Genomic DNA, 23,624 nt, shown 5'->3' with positions numbered 1-23,624 from the left:
TCAAAAAGTATTGTAATTTATATACATTTAAGTAATAAATTAAATACAGGTTTTAATCGAAATATATTTAATTAATTTTATACACATTAAAAAAAGTAAATTAATTTAATACTAACCGAATGGTTTATCCTCTTTTGCCAAACTGTTGTAAAACACTTTAAACATTCCAAGTGTTGGAGAGCAACGGAAATGTTCTACAATCCACGCATCGTTCACTACATGTCCTGTTAAATCTCACATTGCTTTAGCGTCATTCCCAGTTAAATTAAAGTAACCTGTTACGTAAATTATTTTAATGGTGAGAGTATAAAGTTTAATAAGATAATAATAATAATAATAATAATTTTTAAAAAATTATTATTTTTTTAAGAACGATCACATTTATCTAAAACACAATTTATAATATTATACATTTAAGATACATTGAACTGTACGTTGAAGTGTACATTAAATGTATAATATACACACACACGTACGCGCGTGTGTATGTGTAAACTGTTAAATCTAAGAATTTTTTAAAATTATAAATTATAATAAATAATGAGATTGTGTATTATAAAACTTTGTTGTTATATACTTTTTTGTAGAAACATTTAATTTTGTATATATTTGATAAATCTTATGATATTATATATTATTAATCTAAAATTATAAATAGAAATACACTTGACAAAATAAATATTAATTTGTGTAACAATTACGTGTTTGATTATAGAATGCTACTGAATGATAGCAGTAGCAGATTTGTATAAAAAGTAATTAATGAAAAGAATACTATGAATATTGTTTTGATGTTAACTTAAAAGTAGTTAATTATAATATGTTTTAACTTTAATATGCTACAACGTACTTTTCTATTATTTCACGTAACAATGCTGTCAACTATTCGGTTGTTGACACAAATGCAAATTAAAACAATTGTTATGGAAAAGAATCGAAAAATATAAGACTCATAAATTTTAAAACTAAAATGGGATTTATCAGTCAAGCGCTGTTAATTCTGCACAATTATTATTATATTTATTGTATTACAATTTATAAAGTAATCACCAGTTACAACATAAAATATAAATACAAATTAATTATTTCTTGTGTCCGTTTACGTTATGGACACATTTGAATACATTAGAAAAATAACATTGCTAATTTGTATAGAATGTATTTTGGAGACACAATGTTTTTTATTATTATAAAAATTATCTGTAGTATTTCAGAACAAAAAAAATATAGAAGAAGAATAATTTTGTAATAAAATTTAAGTTATTTATTAATTTTTATTTATAAACAATAGTTAAAAAATAAAGATTAGAATCTCAAAAGAATTGTCATATATTATTCACGTTTACAAAGATAAATGTATTTTTAATTTTATAAGAAATTTGCATTTTTTTGACATATAATCCGTACATTAGTTTTATGGAAATATTTTTGAAAAGGGAACTTTCGAGAATAATTTATTGGGAAAGTTAGTCAACCATGAGTCCCACACTTTGGTCGCTATTGGTAATGTTGCTCGATGTATTGCCGGCCAGAATTCATTTACAAAAGTTATAATCAAATCGTCTGAAAATAAATATTTACATATAACACAATATGTCTTAATAAAAAAACATATTACAGCAAAATTATCAGTATAATTACAATTACAAATATTAATATTTTGTGTGTACCCACGCACGTGTGTATGTGTATTTACACGCGCATCTGTGCGTGACGTGACACATTTTTGCTTTGTAATTTTATATTTATAAAAATAAGCACCATGTACAATGAAATTGAGATAAAAATTAATAAAATATAATTTTAATTTGCAAAGTAACTTTTAATGTTTTTTTATATCAGTAATTGTCTTATTTTTATTATTATTTGTAATATAATATAAATATACATCACAAAAATTTTTAAAATTAAAAAAAATATATATTTTTGATATTTAGAAGACTTTTGAAGTAATTATTCAATTTATGGGATATTAAGTAATTTATAATATTATTTTTAATTATATATGTGTGTGTGTGTGTGTGTGTGTGTGTGTGTGTGTGTGTGTGTGTGTGTGTGTGTGTGTGTGTGTGTGTGTGTGTGTGTGTGTGTGTGTGTGTTTATATATGAGACATTAATAAATCAGATATAAGTTTTTATTTAAATGATTTATATTATAGTATATTAGTAATACATATTTTAAAATATAGCAAAAATGTTATAAATAAATTGATTATATACTTACTGAATATTTTGCTTTGATTTGAGAAAATATCAAAATACACTTTAAATTTTGTGAACAATGGACTGGCATAAAAATGTTTTATAATTAATGTATCGTTTACTACGTGTCCTATTATATCCCATGTTGTTCTAATATCATCACCAGTCATATTAAAGTAACCTATTATATATATAAATTATTATGTAAAAGAATATTTTTTGATAAACTAATAACAATTATAAAATTATTACTATTGTATTAAAATGTTATTATGTTATAAAACACATCAGTGTGTGATATTCACACACTTCTGATAGTTGTTATGCCAACAGATTTTTCTGACTAACTATTATAGTGGGTCTCTCAAAATTACTATTATAGTTGTAATTTTATAAAAAATTTTTTACAATGTATATATACACATATATAAATGGAGATACATTTAATAAAATAAATAGAGGAGAGAAACCGATTATGGATTAGATTCTATTTAGGATTATGGATATTTTTGTGATGAGTTCTGTCCAAATTACTTCTTTACATACTGTTTAAACGTTATAACATTGATTATTAATGTTTATTTTGTTGTTATGAAATATGCATTTCAGTATTACAGATAGCCAAAAGTTTTATAAGTATCTATTCTCTTATATCTTATTTTGAGAAATACGTAATTGGGTATTAATTTTACATTTAAGTTAGCGGGACAAAATGAGCAGAATCAATTGTAATTATTATTTTTATTTGTTGCTTTTTTATTGTAAAAAGGTTGATAAAGAAAAAATTGTTGCTCTGTAGTTTTTTAATTTTTTGTTTAAACACTGTTTTGCTAAAGGAAGATTAAGTTAGCGGAGCAATATATATATAGCAACAATATTATACTTAATAATAATATGAGAACTTAAAGTTGTTTAAATAAAACAAAACAATTGTTTACAACATTCTTCTCTCTTCTAACATTTCTTTGCAAAATATATATAGAACGTAATATCATACCTTTACCATGAGCTTTGAATACACTTACAGTACCATTTACTTTTATGTCACCTTCTATAAACAATTTTGGTACTTGTGTGTCGATTTCCAAACGGAAAACATCATCATAAAAGTTTGTTCTTACATCCAAAATATGAACTTTTGCTAAACCAATAGCAGTGACGTTTGACATAATTACTTCTCCACGTAAATCGCCTGTATCAAGTATCGCTGTACCATATTCGTAAAATAGTGGATCCAACGATGGAAAATCAAATTCTGGAAGTCCTGTTACAGTAAATGAGTCAATATTAATAGTTATGTTTTAGAGTTATAATAAACTAATATTAATATTTATATTTTAGAAAATTTTTGTTAAAGAAATTTTTATTTGTAAAATAAATATAAATAGGGCTCCGATGAATTAAATCAATCCAAAAATTCTAAAATGCTTGTGCGGGCCACCGCTATTATTGATACATCACATACAAGAAAGATACGGTTATATACAGATCTAGTAGATAAAATTCTAGGACTTTCACATTCCGGAATTGTACGAAAAAAATTTCACAATCCTAGTATAGGATTTTAATGTTAAATTTCTAAAATATTTTATTAGATAACAGATATTCTTTAAATTTTACTTTTTTAATCTTAAAAAAAAAGAATATTGGAAAAAGTTTACTAGCTCAATAATTAGACAATAGTTTCTTTATGTGATTTTAGAAATTACTGGAAGAATTATTTTCCTATTCCTATATTTCTAGAATAACAGATAAATCCACTCAATTTTTTGAATACATTCTTAATTTTTAATTGGCATTTACAGGACTCAATAAATTAAATAGATTCATTAAAACACATAAAGACTCATTACTCACTCTTTCTAAATCCAATGTAATCTATAAAATAGAATGTTTAAATTGTGAAGCTTTATATGTTGGACAGACATATGTAGAATTTTGAAGAACAGAATTGACGAACACAAGAATGACATTAGAAAGATTAATTATAAGTCAATCATTATGGAACATCGTTTAAGATCCGCAAATGTATTCGATTGGGATAATGTTAAAATTTTAGATAAGTAGATTCGACTAAAAAAACATTTAATATCGAAAATGATTTACGGTTACTCGCATAAGCATTTTATAATTTTATAATTTTATAATTTTTATTCTTTTCTTAAATTAAATAAAATTTTAAGGTTTTATAAATATATGCTGTTTATTTTTTAAATATTACAGACGAAAAACTTTCTAACTGTTAATTAATTTAAGAAACGTTTTTAATATTTATTATTACAGTAATATGGTTGTAATATTGTAATTATTACGTATATATTCTGTAAAATATATTATAAAATGTAAGTTAAAAAATTAATATTTTTTAGCAAATATACCTGGAATTAATCGTGACAATGCTTCCTCTATAGCATTTTTTAAACAGGCAGAATAATCAGTTGAATTGCGTTTACATGTAGTTACAGCTGAATAGAATCATAAAGAAAATAAAATGGAATATTATTAAAAATATAAGCACACAACAATTATTTGAACAATAACATATACATTTTTTTATGCGAAGAAGATGATCGATCTATATATTGAGATGAAGCGCAGATATTCAAAATATCGTTAAAAAGATTTCTTAAAAAGAAACTTACGAAGCGTAGATTCTCCAGTTGTGGCTAATACAAATGATGCAATGCTAAAGGCATTAAGCAGATAGAATAACATATCGTTTATTCTATCTAATTCTATTTAATATTCTTATAAAAGGTTGGACTGTTTATAAAAGCTGCGTCGTTTATTCAATATCGGTTCTCAAGGTTTTAACATAATATAGTGGACTCTTGTTAAATATGCTAAATAGTTTTTCCTCCACATTATATTTACTAAAATTAGTATCGTATTTCCATCGTACCAACGTTTGCAGTGCGCCAGCGCATAAAACACACCGGTTACTTTTATGTTGCACTATGTAGAAGTGTTTATAAATATTATATATTATTGTTATTTATTGTTATTGATATTAATTTAATTAAAAATGTTACGTAATAATTTTTTTAATAAAATAATTATACAATCTTAATAATTATCTTATAACCTAACGTGCATGGAGCAAGAAAAGAGGCAGATTCTCTAAGAAAGTCATGTAATATCGTGAGATATTCAACAAAGAAATAAAATCAAGCGGCAATGCGAGACGAGCGCGGTAAATAAACTACAACAAATTTAAGCTATCGAAAACGTACGTTTTGATTCTTTTTTTGAGCTATCTTCAGGAAAAAGAAATGGAGAAATAGTTAGATAAATTAAATACGATAAATTATTGAAAAACTCACCCTGGAAAATAAGTAAACGATGAAATTGGAAATCGGAAAATAAAAACGAATATTTGGATACAATCTCCTGCAACGGACCTCTTGTGGGAGATCTAGAACACGTCTGGTATGTCTGACGGTCAGAAACGAACTGAAACAGATACAGATTTACTAGAAAGGTAGACAAGCCACATAAACGAACCTTTACAAGTCATTAACCCGTAAGTACTCGTGCTAGGTCACTGGTGACTTTAGTCATCTTTATTTTAAACTGGTACAATAATTATTTATTTTATCGATTTAGAATTCTAGGTTCTCGAACTTTTTGTTTGAAACCCCATAACCTGCTTTTTATGTCACAATAATTTAGTGAGTTGCTTTGTAAATATTAGGTGTCACCAAAGATTCCACGCGAGTGCTTTACGTGACACTTTTACAATGTGAATACTACATTTATTTTTAAAGTACAATTTAACACTAGTTGTGATTCAATCTATTTTACATTTTGTAAATATAGAATTTACACTACTTTATTACATAAAAATGTTTGTTTATTATTTTATAACAAAAATTTTTTTGTAATATGAAATTAAAACATTAAATTATGCAATAAATAATGACATTTACATTGTTTATACGTTATAAATATAAAGAATTTTTTTAAAACTTTGCTTTATAACTTTTTTTAACTATTTTTACAATTAATTTAAAAAATATGTTTTGAAATAATACGATTAAACAATAAGGATTAAATATATAGATAATAATTACATTTATAAAGATTTTAAAATACATTTTTAAAAGAAATCACATATAAAAAATATGCAGTAGTTACTTGTGAATTTTTCTTTTACGTCGAAGAATATTTATAAGATTGGTCCATAAAATTTTATCCTGCTGTCTCTGAAATTTTAATTTATTTTTTATCTTTAGATCGATTATTTTTGAATTTCATATTGAAGAAGCATCGTGTACAGGTATCGGCAAGAATGGTGTCCCTTGACAAACTTCACTTTTTTCTTTGCTAAGGATGCAATATTCTGACTACGCCTAGAGTTGTATGAAATTTGACAAGAGATACCGTTTTTACCGATCAGTGTATTTATGCGACAAAGAACAAATGATATTAAGTATTTAATACTTACTAGTATTGCATTCGGCAACTTCTGGCCAATTGAAGGTGTCCTGTTTAGTGAATTTCAGTTTATTTCAGTGAATTTTATTTCTAGATATATTGAAAAATATGATTGTAGAGTCGTAAAAGAATTGTATATATGTAGATGTGCTTGTCCAATATTATATAACAAGAAATTAAGATTAAGTGCCTTGTAAATCTGAATTATTATGAAATCTATGCTTTTTGGTTGAATTAATGCAGCTAGCTATAAGGACAAACCTATTGTTGGTTGAGTGGCTATATGTATAGTGAATTGTGCATATTATTACATTTTTTTACGAAATTATATTTGATAGGAAAAAAGTTTTTAAAGTGGAGGCACGAAAAATTTTGGCGTAGTGAGGTAAATTTTAACTGTACTTTTTTTTTATTTTTTGATAAGACCTGATTAGTAACTTTTATCTTTCAATTTTCTAGAAATTAAGCAAATTGAATGATTTTTTTTTCCAAAACAATGTACTTACATTCTTATACATCACGGTAATTTTTGACGAATTTTGAATGAAAATTAACTATTTTTTTCTCTGTGTAAAATAGAATAAAAATATTATTTATTACGCAAATATGTGAAATAACATAAAAAGGATATAATTATTAATATTATTCTTTTTTTGCCACACGTATAATGAACCTTAATTAATGATTTGTAAAATAAATAATAAAAAAATGTATTTTAGAGATACAGTATATTATTTTTATAAGCTATCAACAATATCTAAGAATAGGAGAGGAATAATTTTGCAATAAATTTTAAGTTATTTATTAATTTTGCCTACAAAGTTAAAAAAACAAAGATAAGTATTTGAGAAAAATTGCTATATGCATATATTATTTATTAAGCTAAATATATTTTCAATTTCATCAAAAATTTATACTTTCTTGATATATATAATAAGTATATTAATTTTCTGGAAATATTTTTGAAAAGGGAACTTTTGAGAATAATTTATTGGGAAAATTAGTCAACCATGGGTCCCATATTCCGGTTGCTATTGGTAGCGTTGCTCGATGTATCGCTGGCCAAAATTCATTTATGAATGTCAAGATAAGATCATCTGAAATAAAAATTAAAAAATTTAGCAATGTGTTCCTGGAAATAACATAAGATTATAGAATAAATACTTTGATCATATGTGATTATTCTTATTTTGAAATGCTATCTTTGTAAAATAAAGAAGAGCAATGAAATAAAGAGAAGCATGATAAATTAGATTATTAAAATATTAAAACATGATTTTGACTTGTAAAATAAACTAAGTATTCCTAACTTTCTTTTTTGCCTAACCAGTTGTTGGTTTCTTAATTCGTTTTAAATTGTCATGATTTTTTTAAAATTATACTGTCCAAAAAAAATTGTTGGAGCGCGATTTCTATTTTGATGGTTAAGTGTGATAGAAGAAAGAGCCAAAACGTTAGACTATGTTCGGATTTACTTTATTAAGTCTGAGTCTCATTTAATCGAAATTTGAAGTTGGCTAATTTTTTGATATTTTTGGTCCTTTAGTGAGATATATAGCACCACAAAAACGGTATATAGAAAATTGAAATAAAAGCAAACCACTAATAAAATTTTTTGAAGGACACAATGGAATCATTTTTGAGTCTTTTTGATTTCTTCACATTCCTCGTTTTAGAAAAAAATTGCGAAAAATTACCTAAAATTGTAAAAATGAGAAAGAAGGAAGGCTTAGAGTAGCTCGGGAATGATTCTATCGTGTTCCTGGGAAAAATTTACTAAGGTGGTATATAGTCAACAAAAAGGAATGAATATGGTGCAAGTTTTTTGGTTTTATAGGCGACTTAACATTTACAAAAGTCGATTTTGAATTTATTTAATTTAAAAACAAGTTGAAAAAGAAATATATAGATAAAAAAATTAATTTCTTTTATGCAGACGTGTTGTTATCATTTTTATTTATTAACCAGCACCAGTTAACCATGATGGCGTCCAGTTTTTTCTCTTTATGCCTTTTAAAGGCAACATTACTTGGTGAAAGCGTTCACCTTGTTCGTTCGATTAACATTTGACCTAGATTGACATTTGACCTAGAAAATATTTAATGCGGTAATATATGAATTTTTAACGACACGTAGACACCAATGTATTTAAAAGCTTTCATCATAATGTCAGTTAACTCATAGACATTGTCCGCTCAATGTTTTTTCGGTACATTTGCTATGACATTTTTAATTGCTTGTCATGTAATTAACTAGTTTGTATTAAGTTTCTTTTTAAATGCCTTATTTTTCTCCAGTCGCTGAATAATAAAATTATTCAGCAAATCTGAGAATTAAGAAACAATATTACTAATACAATAAAGAACAATTAAATAAGTACACATAGTTTTCGACCTTTCTTGATTTCTGTCGAACTAGTCCTTTAAAAATTTCGGTTAAACAACAGTGACGGCGAGACAACACGAACTTATACGGAAAGACAACGAACACGCAGAAGAAATAAGATAAAATTTGCTTCTTTTATTCTATCACATAACTAAATATATTTAATCTAAACAGTAAAAAATAAACCGTAAAAAATATTTGTCAGACCCGATAGAGCAAAATCCGAGCATAGTCTAGTGTTTTAAGTTTATTTCTCTATCACACTCAATTTTCAAAATCAAAATCGCGTTTCCTATTTCTTTGTCACACAATGTTATATTAATTGGTTATTATATGATTCGGTAACATAATAATAAACTCTCTCTCTCTCTCTTTCTCTCTCTCATATAAAGACATTACGAGAAGTTTTTAAAATTTATTTTTTGTATTTAAAAGACTTAATGCAATGCTTGCAAAAAAGTTAAAATTTTTGCACTTTAATTTCTCAATTATTCAGATACTTTAATTTGTATATCACAATAATTTATGTTATTATTTTTAACACTTTATGTATACATATATAAATTAGAAATCATTAATATTTAATTAATTATTTTAAATAAGATGTTGAATTTTACATATTTAGGTTTAAATATGAGTAAATCAGACATAAATCTTTTAAGTATGTATTTGATACATATATGAAACAATAAACAAATAAATATATAAATAAATTTTTGATACTTACTAAATTCTTTGCTTTGATCTGACAAAAAATTGGAATACATTTTAAACTTTGTAAACAACGGAGTTGCATAAAAATGTTCTATAATCCAAGTATCATTTACTACAGGTCCTATCATATCCCACGTTGTTCTAACATCAGCCCCAGTTACATTAAAGTAACCTAATAAATAAATTATTATTATATAAAAGAATAGAGCTTTTTTTATAAAATAATAACAATTACAAATATCATTATTATTTTGTTAGAATTTTTATGTTATAAAGTAATAATTATTAATTTTATATCATAGATTTTTATGTTTGGTGTACATGTGTAGTATGCATTTGTATATGCGTGTGTATTTATTTAAATTTACCAACTTATTAAAATTATCAGAAATATATAAAAATTAACGATGTTTTTTTTAACAAAAGTTATGTTAGTCATGCTCTTATGTACAGACAACTGTCTGTATAATTAATTCAGTATAGAATATATACATATATAATAAAAGTTACATTTGAAAAATAAATAATATTTCTTTGCAGATTATATAGAATTTAATCATACCTTTACCCTGAGCTCTGAATACACTTACAGTACCATTTAGTTTTATGTTACCGTCAAAAAACAACTTTGGTATTTGTGTGTCGATTTCCAAACGGAAAACGCCATCATTAAGGTTCGTCCTTACATCAAAAATGTGAACTTTTGCTATACCAGTAGCAGTGACGTTTGACATAATTATTTCTCCACGTAAATCGCCTGAATTAAGTATAGCTTTGCCGTATTCATAATGTAGTGGATCCAAAGATGGAAAATCGAATTCTGGAAGCCCTGTTACAAATGAGAGTCAATATTAATAATTATGTTTCTAAATTACAACAAATTAATATTAATATTTATAATTTAAAAAATGTTGATTAAAGAAATTTTTTTTCTTCTTGCATTAAATAAAATTTATAAATATATGTAGTTTATTTTTTTAATGTTGAAAACAAGAAACAAACTAAGTGTTAAGGGAGTTCCGCTACTAAATCAAAATGAACAGATTTTAATTTTGAATCTTTGTAGAGAAGTTTAAATTAGTGATATAAATTAACTGTCAAAATTTTAGAAAGCAGAACTAGTTAGTTATTTAGATATTAAATATTTTATTAACATGGGCTCTTATAGGAATCGATAAATTTTCAGGATTTTTCAGTTTTTATTGTCGTATTAAACATAGAAGTAATGAACAGATGTTAGTGAAACTTTTTACAATAATACATTTTATCTGTCCAGAAAAGTACTGTTAAATTTTTGAAACGATGCACTTGCTCGTTTGAGTGAAATAATTGATAAGATAAAAAAAGTTTACAATAATCGAAATAATACAGCACGTAAGTGTGCTAGTGATATAACATGAATTTTTTATCGTTGTATTTAGTTATTTAAGGGTAGTATAATAGTGAAAAATGTTTATTCTTAATTAAAAAAAAATCATTTCAGTAGAGAAGGTAATACTTTATAGCCGATTTTTTTCTTATATTTACCATTATTAACTTTAGACCGTATACAGCAAAAAAAGAAGGCAACAAGATAGTCATTTGAATATTTTTCTTTACTTGAACCCCTATGCCACTTGTTGTGACTTGAGCAGAGGAACTCCCTTAATTAATTTGAGAAACATTTTTAACATTGTAGTAACATAGTTGTAATATTGTAATTAATATGTATATACAATATATTCTATAACATATATTATAAAATATAAGTTAAAAAGTTAATAATTTTAAATTTTTAGCAAATATACCTGGAATTAATCGTGGCAATGCTTCCTTTATAGCATTTTTTAAACAGGTGGAATGATCAGCTGCATTGCGTTTACAGATAGTCACAGCTGAATAGAATCATAAAGAAAATAAAATGGAACATTGTTAAAAATATAAGTATACAGCAATTGTTTTAACAATAACATAAAGAAAAGTCACTAATACCACTTAGTTTTTGGATAATATTTCTTAAACAAAAATTTAAATAAAAATTTGAAACAATGATTGAATTTATCAACACCACATATAAAAGGCTTGAAAATTATAAATATTCCGATATTATTGTCAAATCATTGTCAGTTCTAAGAATCTATGACCTTTGATACAGAGACACTACCGGCATTAGCGTCATTCAAGATACACCGGCATGGAGGTTGCTCGGATTTGTATTTCTTTTGTGTGTGTGTGTGTGTGTGTGTGTGTGTGTGTGTGTGTGTGTGTGTGTCTGTCTGTCTGTCTGCTGTCTGTGTACACCATGAAATGAGATCATCATGATAAAATCTAAGAAATATCGATTTTTTGGAATTTGCTGAACTTTGAGCCGTTATATTAAAGTTGCCATATTAAATTTTTGAAAAAATTGCAATGAAGTCTTTTAGAGCAGATACAGATAACACTTTCTACCATGGTAGAGATGTTCTAGCCACTTGTTTTTGAGCTCAAAATATGAAATTTTTGAAAAAAATTTACGAAAAAATCGGCTTTTTTTCAAAAAAATGAGTTGTAACTTTTTTTAAAGACTTCGTAAGTCAATTTTGACGACGGCATTTGAAAGAGGAGACTTTTTGCGTTCGAAAGTTGTATTCAAAAAATGTTTACTAGGTTGACTACATCAAAAGATAGAGCGTTGAAAGTTGAGAAGAAAATGTGGCATTTTGGTCCGGGTTAAGGTGAAACACAGATATTTAAAATATCGTTAAAAAGATTTCTTAAAAAAGAAACTTACGAAGCGTAGATTCTCCAGTTACAGATAATGCAAATACTGCAACGCTGAAGGCATTAAGCACGTAGAATATCATGTTGTTTGCTTAATATTCTTGTGGAAAGTTTGACTGGCATAAAAGCTGAGTCTTATATATAATTTCTGTTCTCAAGGCTTTCTATAACGCAATAAAATTAAATTGACTGATGTTGACAGGTGGTAATAATAACGCGGTAATGAAAAATAAAATATCTTTAGACACTTACATAGAGCTGTGTTATTGTATGCATATCATGGATCTAACCGAACGATGATGTCATTGTGAGAACATAATTAATGATGATGATGTGAATAATATTGTGCTCACACGAACGTAATAGTATTTTTCCATATCTAATATTGTTCTGTATCAAGAAAAACTTACTATTCTGTTTAAACTTATTTTGTTATTACACACTATATCACAAATTGACAGTATTTGTTAATTGTAAATTATTGTGAATTGTATACTGAACATCTCTGCTCATAATATGTTGGTTTATATAAATATATATTCTATTTATGTGTTGTCAGAACATGTAAAAAATAGTCTTTAATAATTAATTTGCTTATTTGTAAGCTATTTTATATTATGTACCTTATAACATAATGTTTGATAACTATTGACAGAGTTTGTAGAGTGAACTAATCTGAATCGAAATGTTCTGTATCATTATTTGTATTATGTATTTTACGATTTTTATAATAATTTATGAGATTATAAAGATCAGCTGATATGTTTGTACAGAAATACTTTTTAGCTTTATTCGATTGCTATATAAAAGATTGCATCGAGATGTTTAGATTGCAGATGTGCTCTATCTATAACACAATTATAGATACGCGCTTATCGCGCATATAGTTAATATTTGTAGATGGCATATCTAATTTTTGTGTATAATAAGAAAAATTTTATTTACTTATTTATTAAACATATACATAAAGTAACACAAAAAAGATATAATAATAGATTCTTTTTTTGTTACATATAACAAACCTTAATGGTTTATAGAATAAAAAATAATACAATTTCTACAAAATGTATTTTGACATATATTTTAGAGATACAGTATATTAATTTTATTGGGGCTAATAATAGTATTTAAGGACATAGAAGAACAATGACTTTGTGTGAATTTTAAGTTATTTATTAATTTTATTTACAAATAATAGCTACAAAAATTAAGTTATACAATCTCCGAAGAACTGTCATACATTATATGTATTTACAAAGCTGAATGTATTTTTATTTTCACGAGAAATTTACACTTCTTTGACATATATAATAAATATATTAGTTTTATGGAAATATTTTTGAAAAAGGAACGTCCTACAAAGGCAAACATTAATATTTAAATTTTGAAAAAATTAAAGAAATTTTTTTACTGAAATACAATATTAACTTAAAGTTTAAATTTTCTAAATTTATGTGAGCTAAAGTTTATTCTTAAAACGAAAAACACTCTTAATGATCGATGAATTTTAGAAATACAGAGTTATTATATCAGTCAACGAACAAATAAGAAATTTATTACATTTATTAAATTTGCGTTATATATATATCGTGAATTATTTATAACCAATATAAAAAATAACCAATTATTGAATACTAATAACTATATATTAATTTTTTTTAATTTTATGTGTCTATGTTTAAAAAAAAAAGTAAAAAATAATAGTTTTGACAAAAACGTGAAAAAAATACGGAAAACTCTACATGAATAAATGATTGATAAGCTAATTAATGATCCATGCGTATTTAATAACAATAAACCATCACCTGCACCGTGCAAGTTTGTATTTGGAAAGAAATATGTATTATAGTATAAAAAATATGTTTAATAAGAAATAACTTTAAAACAATAATAATTAACTTTTTAAAAGTACTGAGAAAAATATTTAGAAATTTTATTTAATATATTCTTTTTAATTGTTATTTATTTGTGATTGTTAAGTCATTTGTGTTGTGATTTTATTTAATATCAAAATAATATAATTGTGTGTACATAGAATGTAATTTATAAATCAGAAAAAAGAAATTGTGGCCATGCTTCCTCTACACTCTCTACAGCATGTTTTAAGCAGGCGAAATAATCAGCTGAATCATGCTTACACATAGTTATAGCTAAATAAAATTAAAAATAAATCAAAATGGAATAGTATTAAGGTATTAAAGAATGAATAATGCAACAATTGTTTTAACAATAAAATATAACTTAAAATCATATAATTTAGATACTATAATTTTTTAAAATTATTGTACGTTATTAAATAGTTATATTGAGAGAAACTTAGTAATTATTTTCGTTAAAATTACATTCCATATGACAATGTATTTCTTATACAAATAAAATAATTGAATGAAATAATTGATACATTGAGATGAAGTGCAGATACGTAATAATATTATTATAGGAAAGATTATAGCACGGAATTCTTGCAAAAGAACTTACGAAGCGTAGATTCTCCAATCGCAGATAATACAAATACTATAATGCTGAATGCATGAAGCACGTAGAATATCATGTTCTTTGTTTAGTGTTTCTATGAATAATTCGATCGATTGTAGATGTTGAGTTCTATATAATATCTGCTTTGAAGGATTTTTTAACAATAAATAAAAATAATGAAAAGTAATAAAAATGAAATAATATGAGATAAAAAAATTCACCTTTTGTCCATTTTACGCGAAGCTCATTATTCACTTCTACTTTCCAACTCACGTCGCAAATAATTCTGTGTATATGACATGGAACGTTGAAGTTTGTTGTGAATCGACTGAAATTTCTGCAGATTCATGTTATACGCACAAAATTATATCTTTATAATAAAAAAAGTGCTTAAGAAATATTATGTGATTGAATAGTTCAATTCTAATTTCAAGATTAAACGTCACATAGTTTAAACCTTTTGAACTGAACATATGTTTGAGTTGTTTATACTTACTTTAACTCTAAAAATTTGAAATTATTACAATTAAAATAAATATATTATAACATACGAAAAAGTGTTTATTGTTAAGTAGTTATAAATCTTTATTTTATACTAATTTAACTCTAATAAAATAGTGCATCTGTTATTTTGTATTTAAATTGTTCATGATTTATAAGTTACAGGATGGATAAAATTATTCACAGTCTTTTTTTAATTATTTAGAAAATTTTTTGAAGATGTGAAATATTGATTATTCTTAAACATCTACAATTTAGATTTAGAAGAATATAAGAACACAGGAGAGAAATCATTTTTATTTGAAATTAATATTTTGTTATTTTATTTATATTTTGCTTAAAATTAATACTTTAAAATTAAAGTTAAAAATTAGTAGGTTACAAATATTTAATATTTAAACTATTGAATCTTAGAAACACAATCTCAAATATATATACAGAGAGAAAGATTTCTTTAGATTTAATAAATTTTATTTATAATTAAATCTAAATAATTTTATTAATCTAAAGTAATCTGTTTAAAATTTATTAAAACCAAAGAAATATATGCTTTGTAATAGTCGAACAAAACGATTTATTAAATTTAAAAAAATCTTCTCTCTTTACACCATTTTAACTAAATATTTATATTTTTATAGAAAATTTTTATTCTATTAATTTATAATAAATATATAAATTTTAAGGAAATATTTCTGAGAATGGAATTTTCGAGAATATCTTATTGGGAAAGTCAATCAGCCATGGGTCATATATATCAGCCGTTGCTGGCAATAATATTTGAAATAAAGTCGGCCAAAATTGATTAACCAAATTTACAGCCAAATCATCTGAAAAGAAAAATTAGCCATATATGCATACATACATTATATATTATAATATACAGCATCTATATAATGTATATGTATGTAATAAAACAAATTAATGTAAGAAGGCAATTTAAATGTATTTACATTTAAATTACTTTTGTTTTGTAATTTTATATTTGCAAAAATTGTCACAAAATTAATAATAGTATATATATTTTTTGTTAGTTTAGATTTTTTTAAATGTGATTTGCAAAAATAACAGAAAGAGAAAGAAAGAGAGAGACAAAACTGAAGTATTTAAATTAATTTAATACTTACTAAACTCTTTACCATAACGTTTTGTTAAAACGTCGAAATATATTTTGTAAGTTCCAATTGATGGAGCAATACGGAAATGTTTTACAATCCATGTATTATTTACTATAGGCCCTGATATATTCCATGTTCCTTTGATATCAGTCGCGGTTTCATTAAAATAACCTGTTACATAAATTATATTTATATGTATGAGTATATATGTTTAGAATCTGAAAAATATTAAATAATATTTTTTTAATTATTACCATTTTACTAAAAAGTATTAAATATCTTTTAGTAAATGATAATTTAAAAAATTATAACTTATATACGATATTTCTTTAATAATGACTAAATTATAAAAGATTTGTTACACACACACACACAACACACAACACACACACAACACATACACACACACGTTAACGTTAAACTGTTAAATTTACGAAAATATTGTAATTATTTTAACAGATTGATAAAAGGAATTGTGACAAAATAGACTTTAATAGAAATGATTTACTTTGTACACATATAAACAATTCTTAATTAAATAAAAATTAAATGAGAATATTAAATTAAATAAATAGCGATTCTCTTTTTGCTTACGTAAACTATATTGAATCTATTACCTTCACCATCCATTTTAAATGCATTTAAAGAACCGTCTATTTTCATGGAACTTTCTGTATACATCCATGGCAATTCTGCATAAATTTCCAAATTGAAGTTATCATCAAGCAATTGTGCTTTTACATCGTGAATAAGTATTTTCGATAAACCGATGGCGGTCAAATTTCTCAAAACTAATTCTCCACTTATTTCAGTCAAATTAAGTTTAGCTGTAGCATATTCGAAAATTAATGGCTCCAAAGGTGGAAAGTCTAATTCTGGAATTCCTATTATATGAATAAGCTAATATTAATATCTTTGTCAAATAATTGATAAAAAGAATTGCAATTTTTTTACTTACTTTTAGTAAAATTAAAATTGTTTATAAATTTATGGAATTTTATTGTTTATTACTTACATTTAATTATATGAACATTTTTAACATTACAGTAATTGTACGTATTGTATAATTTATATAATTTATTTAAAAAATATAATATTTAGAATAATGAAAATTTATAAATGTTTAAAGTATACCTTTACTAAGTAATGGCCATGCTTCCTGTATAGCCTTTTTTAAACAGTTGGAAAAATCATCTGAATCCTTCTTACATGTAATGAAAGCTGAGTAAAAATAGAAATGAATTTAAATTGGGTATAGTAAAAATATAAAAATATAGCAAATTGTTTAAATAATATAATAATATTTTAAATATAATTTTAAAATTTAATTTAGAAGATAAGTATTTTTTTGTCAAATGCATATATTATGTGATTATAATAAGAGTTTTCTTCTCTTGTATGATAAATAACGTTACACATATAACTCATTTGGGATGTTTGCAATTTGCAAAAAAAAAATTTTTTTTATTTGTATGAGGAAATGCATAACGAACGAAATAAACATGTAATAAGATTAAGTAATTTAGTTTAATGAAATAATTAACAAATTATAGAAAAGTAATTGTCACAAAAATCTTCAAGTATTTTAGTAAAACTAAACGCGACGAGTAAAATTTGGTATTAATATATTTTTTTATTTTTATACTATTATTATTTATCTTAAAAGTATATTATATATAATATATATTATATTTCAAATCATATTTGTATCTTGATATTTATACTAATTTTGTGTATTAAATTCTTTGTACGATTAAAACAATTAATATATTAATGTTCGATATGGATACATAAAGTCATAAAAAAATTCTTAAACTTACGATGTGTAGATTTTCCATCTGAGAATAATCCAAATGTTGTAACTATGAATATGAGAGAGTAGAGCAGCATGTTCTTTCAATAGTTTTCCAGCGAATAGTTAGTTTGATTGTGGAGTAATATATGCATGCGGAATCTTATATAACTTCAGCTTAGGTAAGGCCGCGTAGTAAATTTGAATGATACTAACATATACAGATATGAATGATAAACAAATTAATGTTTCCAAGATTTCAAGAATCTTTGTTTTTTTAAATAAAATGTTTTTTTTATTTTTTTATGCATTATGCATTTAAAAGTATTAAAATTTAGTTATCGAAAAATTAACAGTTTACGAAATACGTAAATATTTTTTATTTTATGATAATCTTATATAACGTTTTAAATTTAATCTTTTACATAATATTATATGTATGACCAGTAATTATTCTTGAAACATTCGCAGTTTACGTATAATAATTAGCATACGTGATAAACTCATTTAAACAATTTTTTAATAATTTTAGTAAGCTATATTGAATTCATCATTTCAGATTTTAATATTTTTTTTTATGTTTAAAATCACACAGCAATTCAAACAATCTCCAGATTAGGGGTAATTACCAAATTAGGTGTAAATCTATTATTTTTTTGCAATTTTTTAATACTTTTAATGTTTGTCATTTTGCAGTTAAAAAAGTTGTATATTTTGACTTTAAATTCATAATTAGCGATCTCAGAAACCTCCGAATATTCAGTTTTAGTACATTTTGTCTTGGGGGAATTATTTGCTATAAGATGTATTTTATTTAAAACTTAATATTTATTTAAAATTTAATAAATTATCCGTACTTTTAGTCGCCATATTGAATTAACAGTTATAAATTTTGAAATTTTAATTGCAGATTTGAAATTAATAAACCCAAATATTACTACCAAGTTTAAAACTAATCGAAGTAAAAAAATACATCTTTTAATTTAAAAACACACATGTTATCCCGTGTTTTAAAAGATTAAATGATAACGTATCTGATATTTTTTGTTTGATATTTTTTAAATATTTGTTTACTTAAGAGTATTGTTGTATTAATTGGAAAATTTGATAAATTTAACAATACGTCTGAAAACGAACAAAATAAAAAATCTTGTAGAAATTATCGGAGTTATGTATAAAATCTGTGAAACATTTTGGTTATATGTATAATCTAGTGTTCTACTATAACCAGAAATTCTTTTTGGGTTTACCAAAACGCATTCAATTACATATACTTTATTGATAAGTTAAACTATTTTTCTCAGTATTTATGGTCATAATTGCTTTTGAATACTCATAAATTATTCATAATATTGGTAAGAAATTGTATAAACTTATTTACTAAAACACAAATTGACTATTCTATATAATGATATTTTTATAACATTGAAGAATAATTTATGTTTATCTTCTAAGAAACTACATTTCAAAGATTATTAGAGTTTTACTTTATTTGTCATTTATTCATTATTTTATAATTTTTGTTTGATTTTATCTTTATGCATAGAAAATTATTTATAAGAATAAAAACTTTGACACACAAAATTCGGCACGTAACACAATATTATTAAAATCTATGAAAAATTTTCTCAAAAAATAACTCACCTAACATAAGTTCTTTCGCTCTACATATCGCAAACATCATAATACACGTAAATAAGCACGTAAATCATTTTGTTAATGTAGCGGTTTGACAAGTACCTTACGGGATTATAAACTGGTCTTATGTAAGGGATTATATACCGATTTTATATATAATTAATTCATTATTTTTAATAACATCGAAGAATCGCTAATATATGCTTTGCGTAAGATATAAAAAAAGTCATTATCTCAGCAGGTTAAGTTACTCACTAATGACATCATTAAACTTCCTTTATAATTTTTTTATAAAATGACTATGCTGTATGTAATATATATTCTATACAGAGTGGTCGTTAAATATCTGAAAGATTTTAAGAAGTGATTCCTGATATAGTTCCGAGTAAATTTTGATACAAAAACTTTATATAATTATATGTCCGAAAAGATTTAGTTTTAGAGAATTTCATTTTTTCCAAAAATATACTCTAAAAGATGAACCTTCATGTAATTCAAACTTACACAAAATTTTATCTAATAAACCCGAATATTTTTAAAATTTTTGGAAAGAATAATTTTTTTTTAACTTTGGCATTTTTGTATATTTTAAATTAAGTTGTTTTGGATATATGTTTACGACGTTTTTGTCTTGAATTAATGTTAAAAAAATCATCTCTTAAAATTTTTTAGAATATTTAACAACCATTCTGTACATATAAATATGTATGTTAATCAAACAAAAACAGAAATCTTAAACGCAACTAGGAGTTGTTTAACATGAAACAATATTAAGAATTATGTATACATTGAAATACAAAATAATACATTGTAATATTATAATATAATACTTAATTATACTAATAATGTGTTATTTTGCTAATATAAATAAGAAGTTTGATAATTTTTTAGTGCAGTGATTATTTTGTTTCACTGAATTTACTTTATACTTTTTGTGTAAATACCTTTATAAAATAGTTTTATTATTAATTATATACTGTGATGAAAAAGACGTAACCGAATTTATGTATATATACAAATATAATTTTTTTAAAATTATTATTTTTATAAAAAGAAATTATACATATATTTCTATTATATCCTTAAAAGTAATAAATCGAACTTATTGAGTTTAGATATTTTTTTGTCAGATTTTAGTTTACATTTTTAATTAATAAAAAGATATTTTTTTACTGTTTATAATACTATTACTACTCTTGTTTATGCTGTATTTAACAATAAATTTATGCTCAATAATAAAAATTGGTTACTACTTATAGTAAACTGTAATTGTAAAAAATTATTTTAGTTTGTTTAAATGCCAATAAAAAAGTTAATAAAATGCATAACAGGAACGAGAGAGAGAGAAAGAGAGAGAGAGAGAGAGAGAGAGAGAGAGAGAGAGACGCAAGAAAACGTGTGTGAAGTTAGCATCTCAAAGTTTAGCATCTCATAAAAATACTGCAGAATTACTTGCATCCAGCACAGTTCTACGGTTCTTGATAGGTTTCAATAATAGTTCCGTTGAATTACCTATTTTAATTAAATTTTTATAAATGAGATGCTAACTTCCAAAATCACATAATAGCATCTCACCGTATTTCGAATATACGACCACAGAGAAGACTAAATCTATAGAGTTCTATCGTTTAGAGACGTCCTATCAATAGTTCTGATGATTAAATTAATTTAAAAAAAATTTTTTGTTACAAAACATACGTATATATGCGTATATGTCTGCGCACGTGGATTTGGTGTAACTGGCATTTTAGATAGACAAAATTAATTAATTTAAAAAATTTAGAAAGTATTTTTCAACAACTATCTTGATGGAAAACTTGTATTTATAGGTCTATACATGAGATGCTGGTCGAATATCGACAATTCTATTTCTTTTAACGCAGTTCCCATATAGATACGGACGCGTACAATAATTTTCTAAAGAGTTCCGGTGATATAAATAATTAAAACATTTTTTAAACAATTATTTTGCCCGAAAAATTTGAATTTTCAGGGCTAGGCGTGAGATGCTGTTCAAATATCGACAGTTCTATTTATTTTAACGCAGTTCTCATATAGTTCCAGAAGCGTACAATGATTTTCTAAAAAGTTCCGGTGATATAATTAATTAAAACATTTTTTAAACAATTATTTATTTTGCCCGGAAAACTTGAATTTTGAGGGCTAGACGTGAGATGCTAATCGAATATCGACAGTTCTATTTATTTTAACGCAGTTCTCATATAGTTCTAGACGCGTACAATAATTTTCTAAAAAGTTCCGGTGATATAATTAATAAAAAAATTTTTTAAACAATTATTTTGCCCGGAAAACTTGAATTTTGAGAGCTAGACGTGAGATGCTAATCGAATATCGACAGTTCTATTTATTTTAACGCAGTTCTCATATTGTTCCGGACGCATACAATAATTTTCTAAAAAGTTCCGGTGATATAATTAATTAAAACATTTTTTAAACATTTATTTTGCCCTCAAAATTCAAATTTTTTGGATGAGACCGGGAGAGACAGGGAGAGACCGGGAGAGACCGGGAGAGACCGGGAGAGACGGGGAGAGACTGGGAGAGACAGCATTTTACGTCTAGTCCTCAAAATTCAAGTTTTTTGGGCAAAATAATTGTTTAAAAAATGTTTTAATTATTTATATTACCGGAACTTTTTAGAAAATTATTGTACGCGTACGAAACTATATGAGAACTGCGTTAAAATAAATAGAACTGTCGATATTCAACCAGCATCTCACGTCTAGCCCTCAAAATTCAAGTTTTTTGGGTAAAATAATTGTTTGAAAAATTTGTTAATTATTTATATCACCGGAACTTTTTAGAAAATTATTGTACGCGTCCGGAACCATATGAGAACTGCGTTAAAATAAATAAAACTGTCGATATTCGACCAGCAGCTCATGTATAGACCTATAAATAAAAGTTTTTCATCAAGATAGTTGTTGAAAAATACTTTCTAAATTTTTTAAATTAATTAACTTTGTTTATCTGAGATGCCAGTTACACCAAATCCACGTACGCAGACGTATACGCATATATACGTATGTTTTGTAACAAAAAATTTTTTTAAATTAATTTAATCATCAGAACTATTTACAGGACGTCTTTAAACGATAGAACTCTATGAGAGAACTGTAGAACTATGCTGGATGCAAGTAATTCTGCAGTATTTTTATGGGATGCTAAACTTTGAGATGCTAATTTCACACGTAGAAAACTGACTTCTACGTTTTTCTTTACGTAATATAAATATTTTTTTAAGTGTAATTTCTTAATGTAATATTAATGAAAATGGTATGTTAATATTGATATTAGATTTATATAAAATCTTGCTACAAAATAAATTTTTGACTAATAATATGAAAGAAATTAGTGGTAGCAAACAATTTTTTTAAATCTTTAAGTTGTTATTGTTTTTTAGATTATGGACAACATAATGGTGTTACAGATAATACAATGAAGCAATTACTTTGGGTATGAAACAGAGAGAAGACAAATTATACAATTTTTAAACTTGATTTTTTTATTTTTAAACTTTATGGAATAGAAAATGCACGATACGCCATGTATCAAATCGTATGAAAGGCTTTGGAAAGACTTCCGAAAGAAGGAAAACGCAG

At 24.7% G+C, this 23,624-nt stretch overlaps 3 protein-coding genes across 4 annotated transcripts; all 3 read right to left on the bottom strand.

Moving 5' to 3' along the window:
* Positions 1-1,322: 1,322 nt before the first annotated feature.
* Positions 1,323-5,655, bottom strand: LOC105834720. Its single transcript, XM_028190885.2, has 6 exons — positions 5,526-5,655; positions 4,845-5,157; positions 4,581-4,667; positions 3,200-3,466; positions 2,225-2,383; positions 1,323-1,563 (listed from the first exon to the last, which is right to left on the bottom strand). Exons 2-6 carry the CDS (start codon positions 4,915-4,917, stop codon positions 1,415-1,417), a joined length of 735 nt encoding a protein of 244 aa, XP_028046686.1. The 5' UTR covers positions 4,918-5,157; positions 5,526-5,655; the 3' UTR covers positions 1,323-1,414.
* A 1,879-nt stretch (positions 5,656-7,534) lies between these two features.
* On the bottom strand, positions 7,535-15,046 carry LOC105834719. 2 transcript variants are annotated; one of them, XM_012677394.3, is made up of 6 exons: positions 14,959-15,029; positions 12,491-12,644; positions 11,526-11,612; positions 10,301-10,567; positions 9,752-9,910; positions 7,537-7,736 (listed from the first exon to the last, which is right to left on the bottom strand). In XM_012677394.3, the coding sequence occupies exons 2-6, from the start codon at positions 12,561-12,563 to the stop codon at positions 7,582-7,584; spliced, it is 741 nt and encodes a 246-aa protein (XP_012532848.1). In that variant the 5' UTR covers positions 12,564-12,644; positions 14,959-15,029; the 3' UTR covers positions 7,537-7,581. The 2 variants fall into 2 exon arrangements, with proteins under 2 accessions (XP_036144139.1, XP_012532848.1); XM_036288246.1 differs by lacking the exon at positions 12,491-12,644 and having other exon boundaries at positions 7,535-7,736; positions 14,959-15,046.
* Positions 15,047-16,119: 1,073 nt separating this feature from the next.
* LOC105834712 lies at positions 16,120-18,533 on the bottom strand. The gene is made up of 5 exons (XM_028190884.2): positions 18,392-18,533; positions 17,706-17,792; positions 17,189-17,455; positions 16,581-16,742; positions 16,120-16,283 (listed from the first exon to the last, which is right to left on the bottom strand). The coding sequence occupies exons 1-5, from the start codon at positions 18,459-18,461 to the stop codon at positions 16,135-16,137; spliced, it is 735 nt and encodes a 244-aa protein (XP_028046685.1). The 5' UTR covers positions 18,462-18,533; the 3' UTR covers positions 16,120-16,134.
* Positions 18,534-23,624: the final 5,091 nt, after the last annotated feature.

Source organism: Monomorium pharaonis, chromosome 6 (genome assembly GCF_013373865.1).
Source record: "Monomorium pharaonis isolate MP-MQ-018 chromosome 6, ASM1337386v2, whole genome shotgun sequence".
NCBI classification, from domain to species: Eukaryota; Metazoa; Arthropoda; class Insecta; order Hymenoptera; family Formicidae; genus Monomorium; species Monomorium pharaonis.
This window is presented reverse-complemented; position numbering and strand designations above follow the sequence as displayed.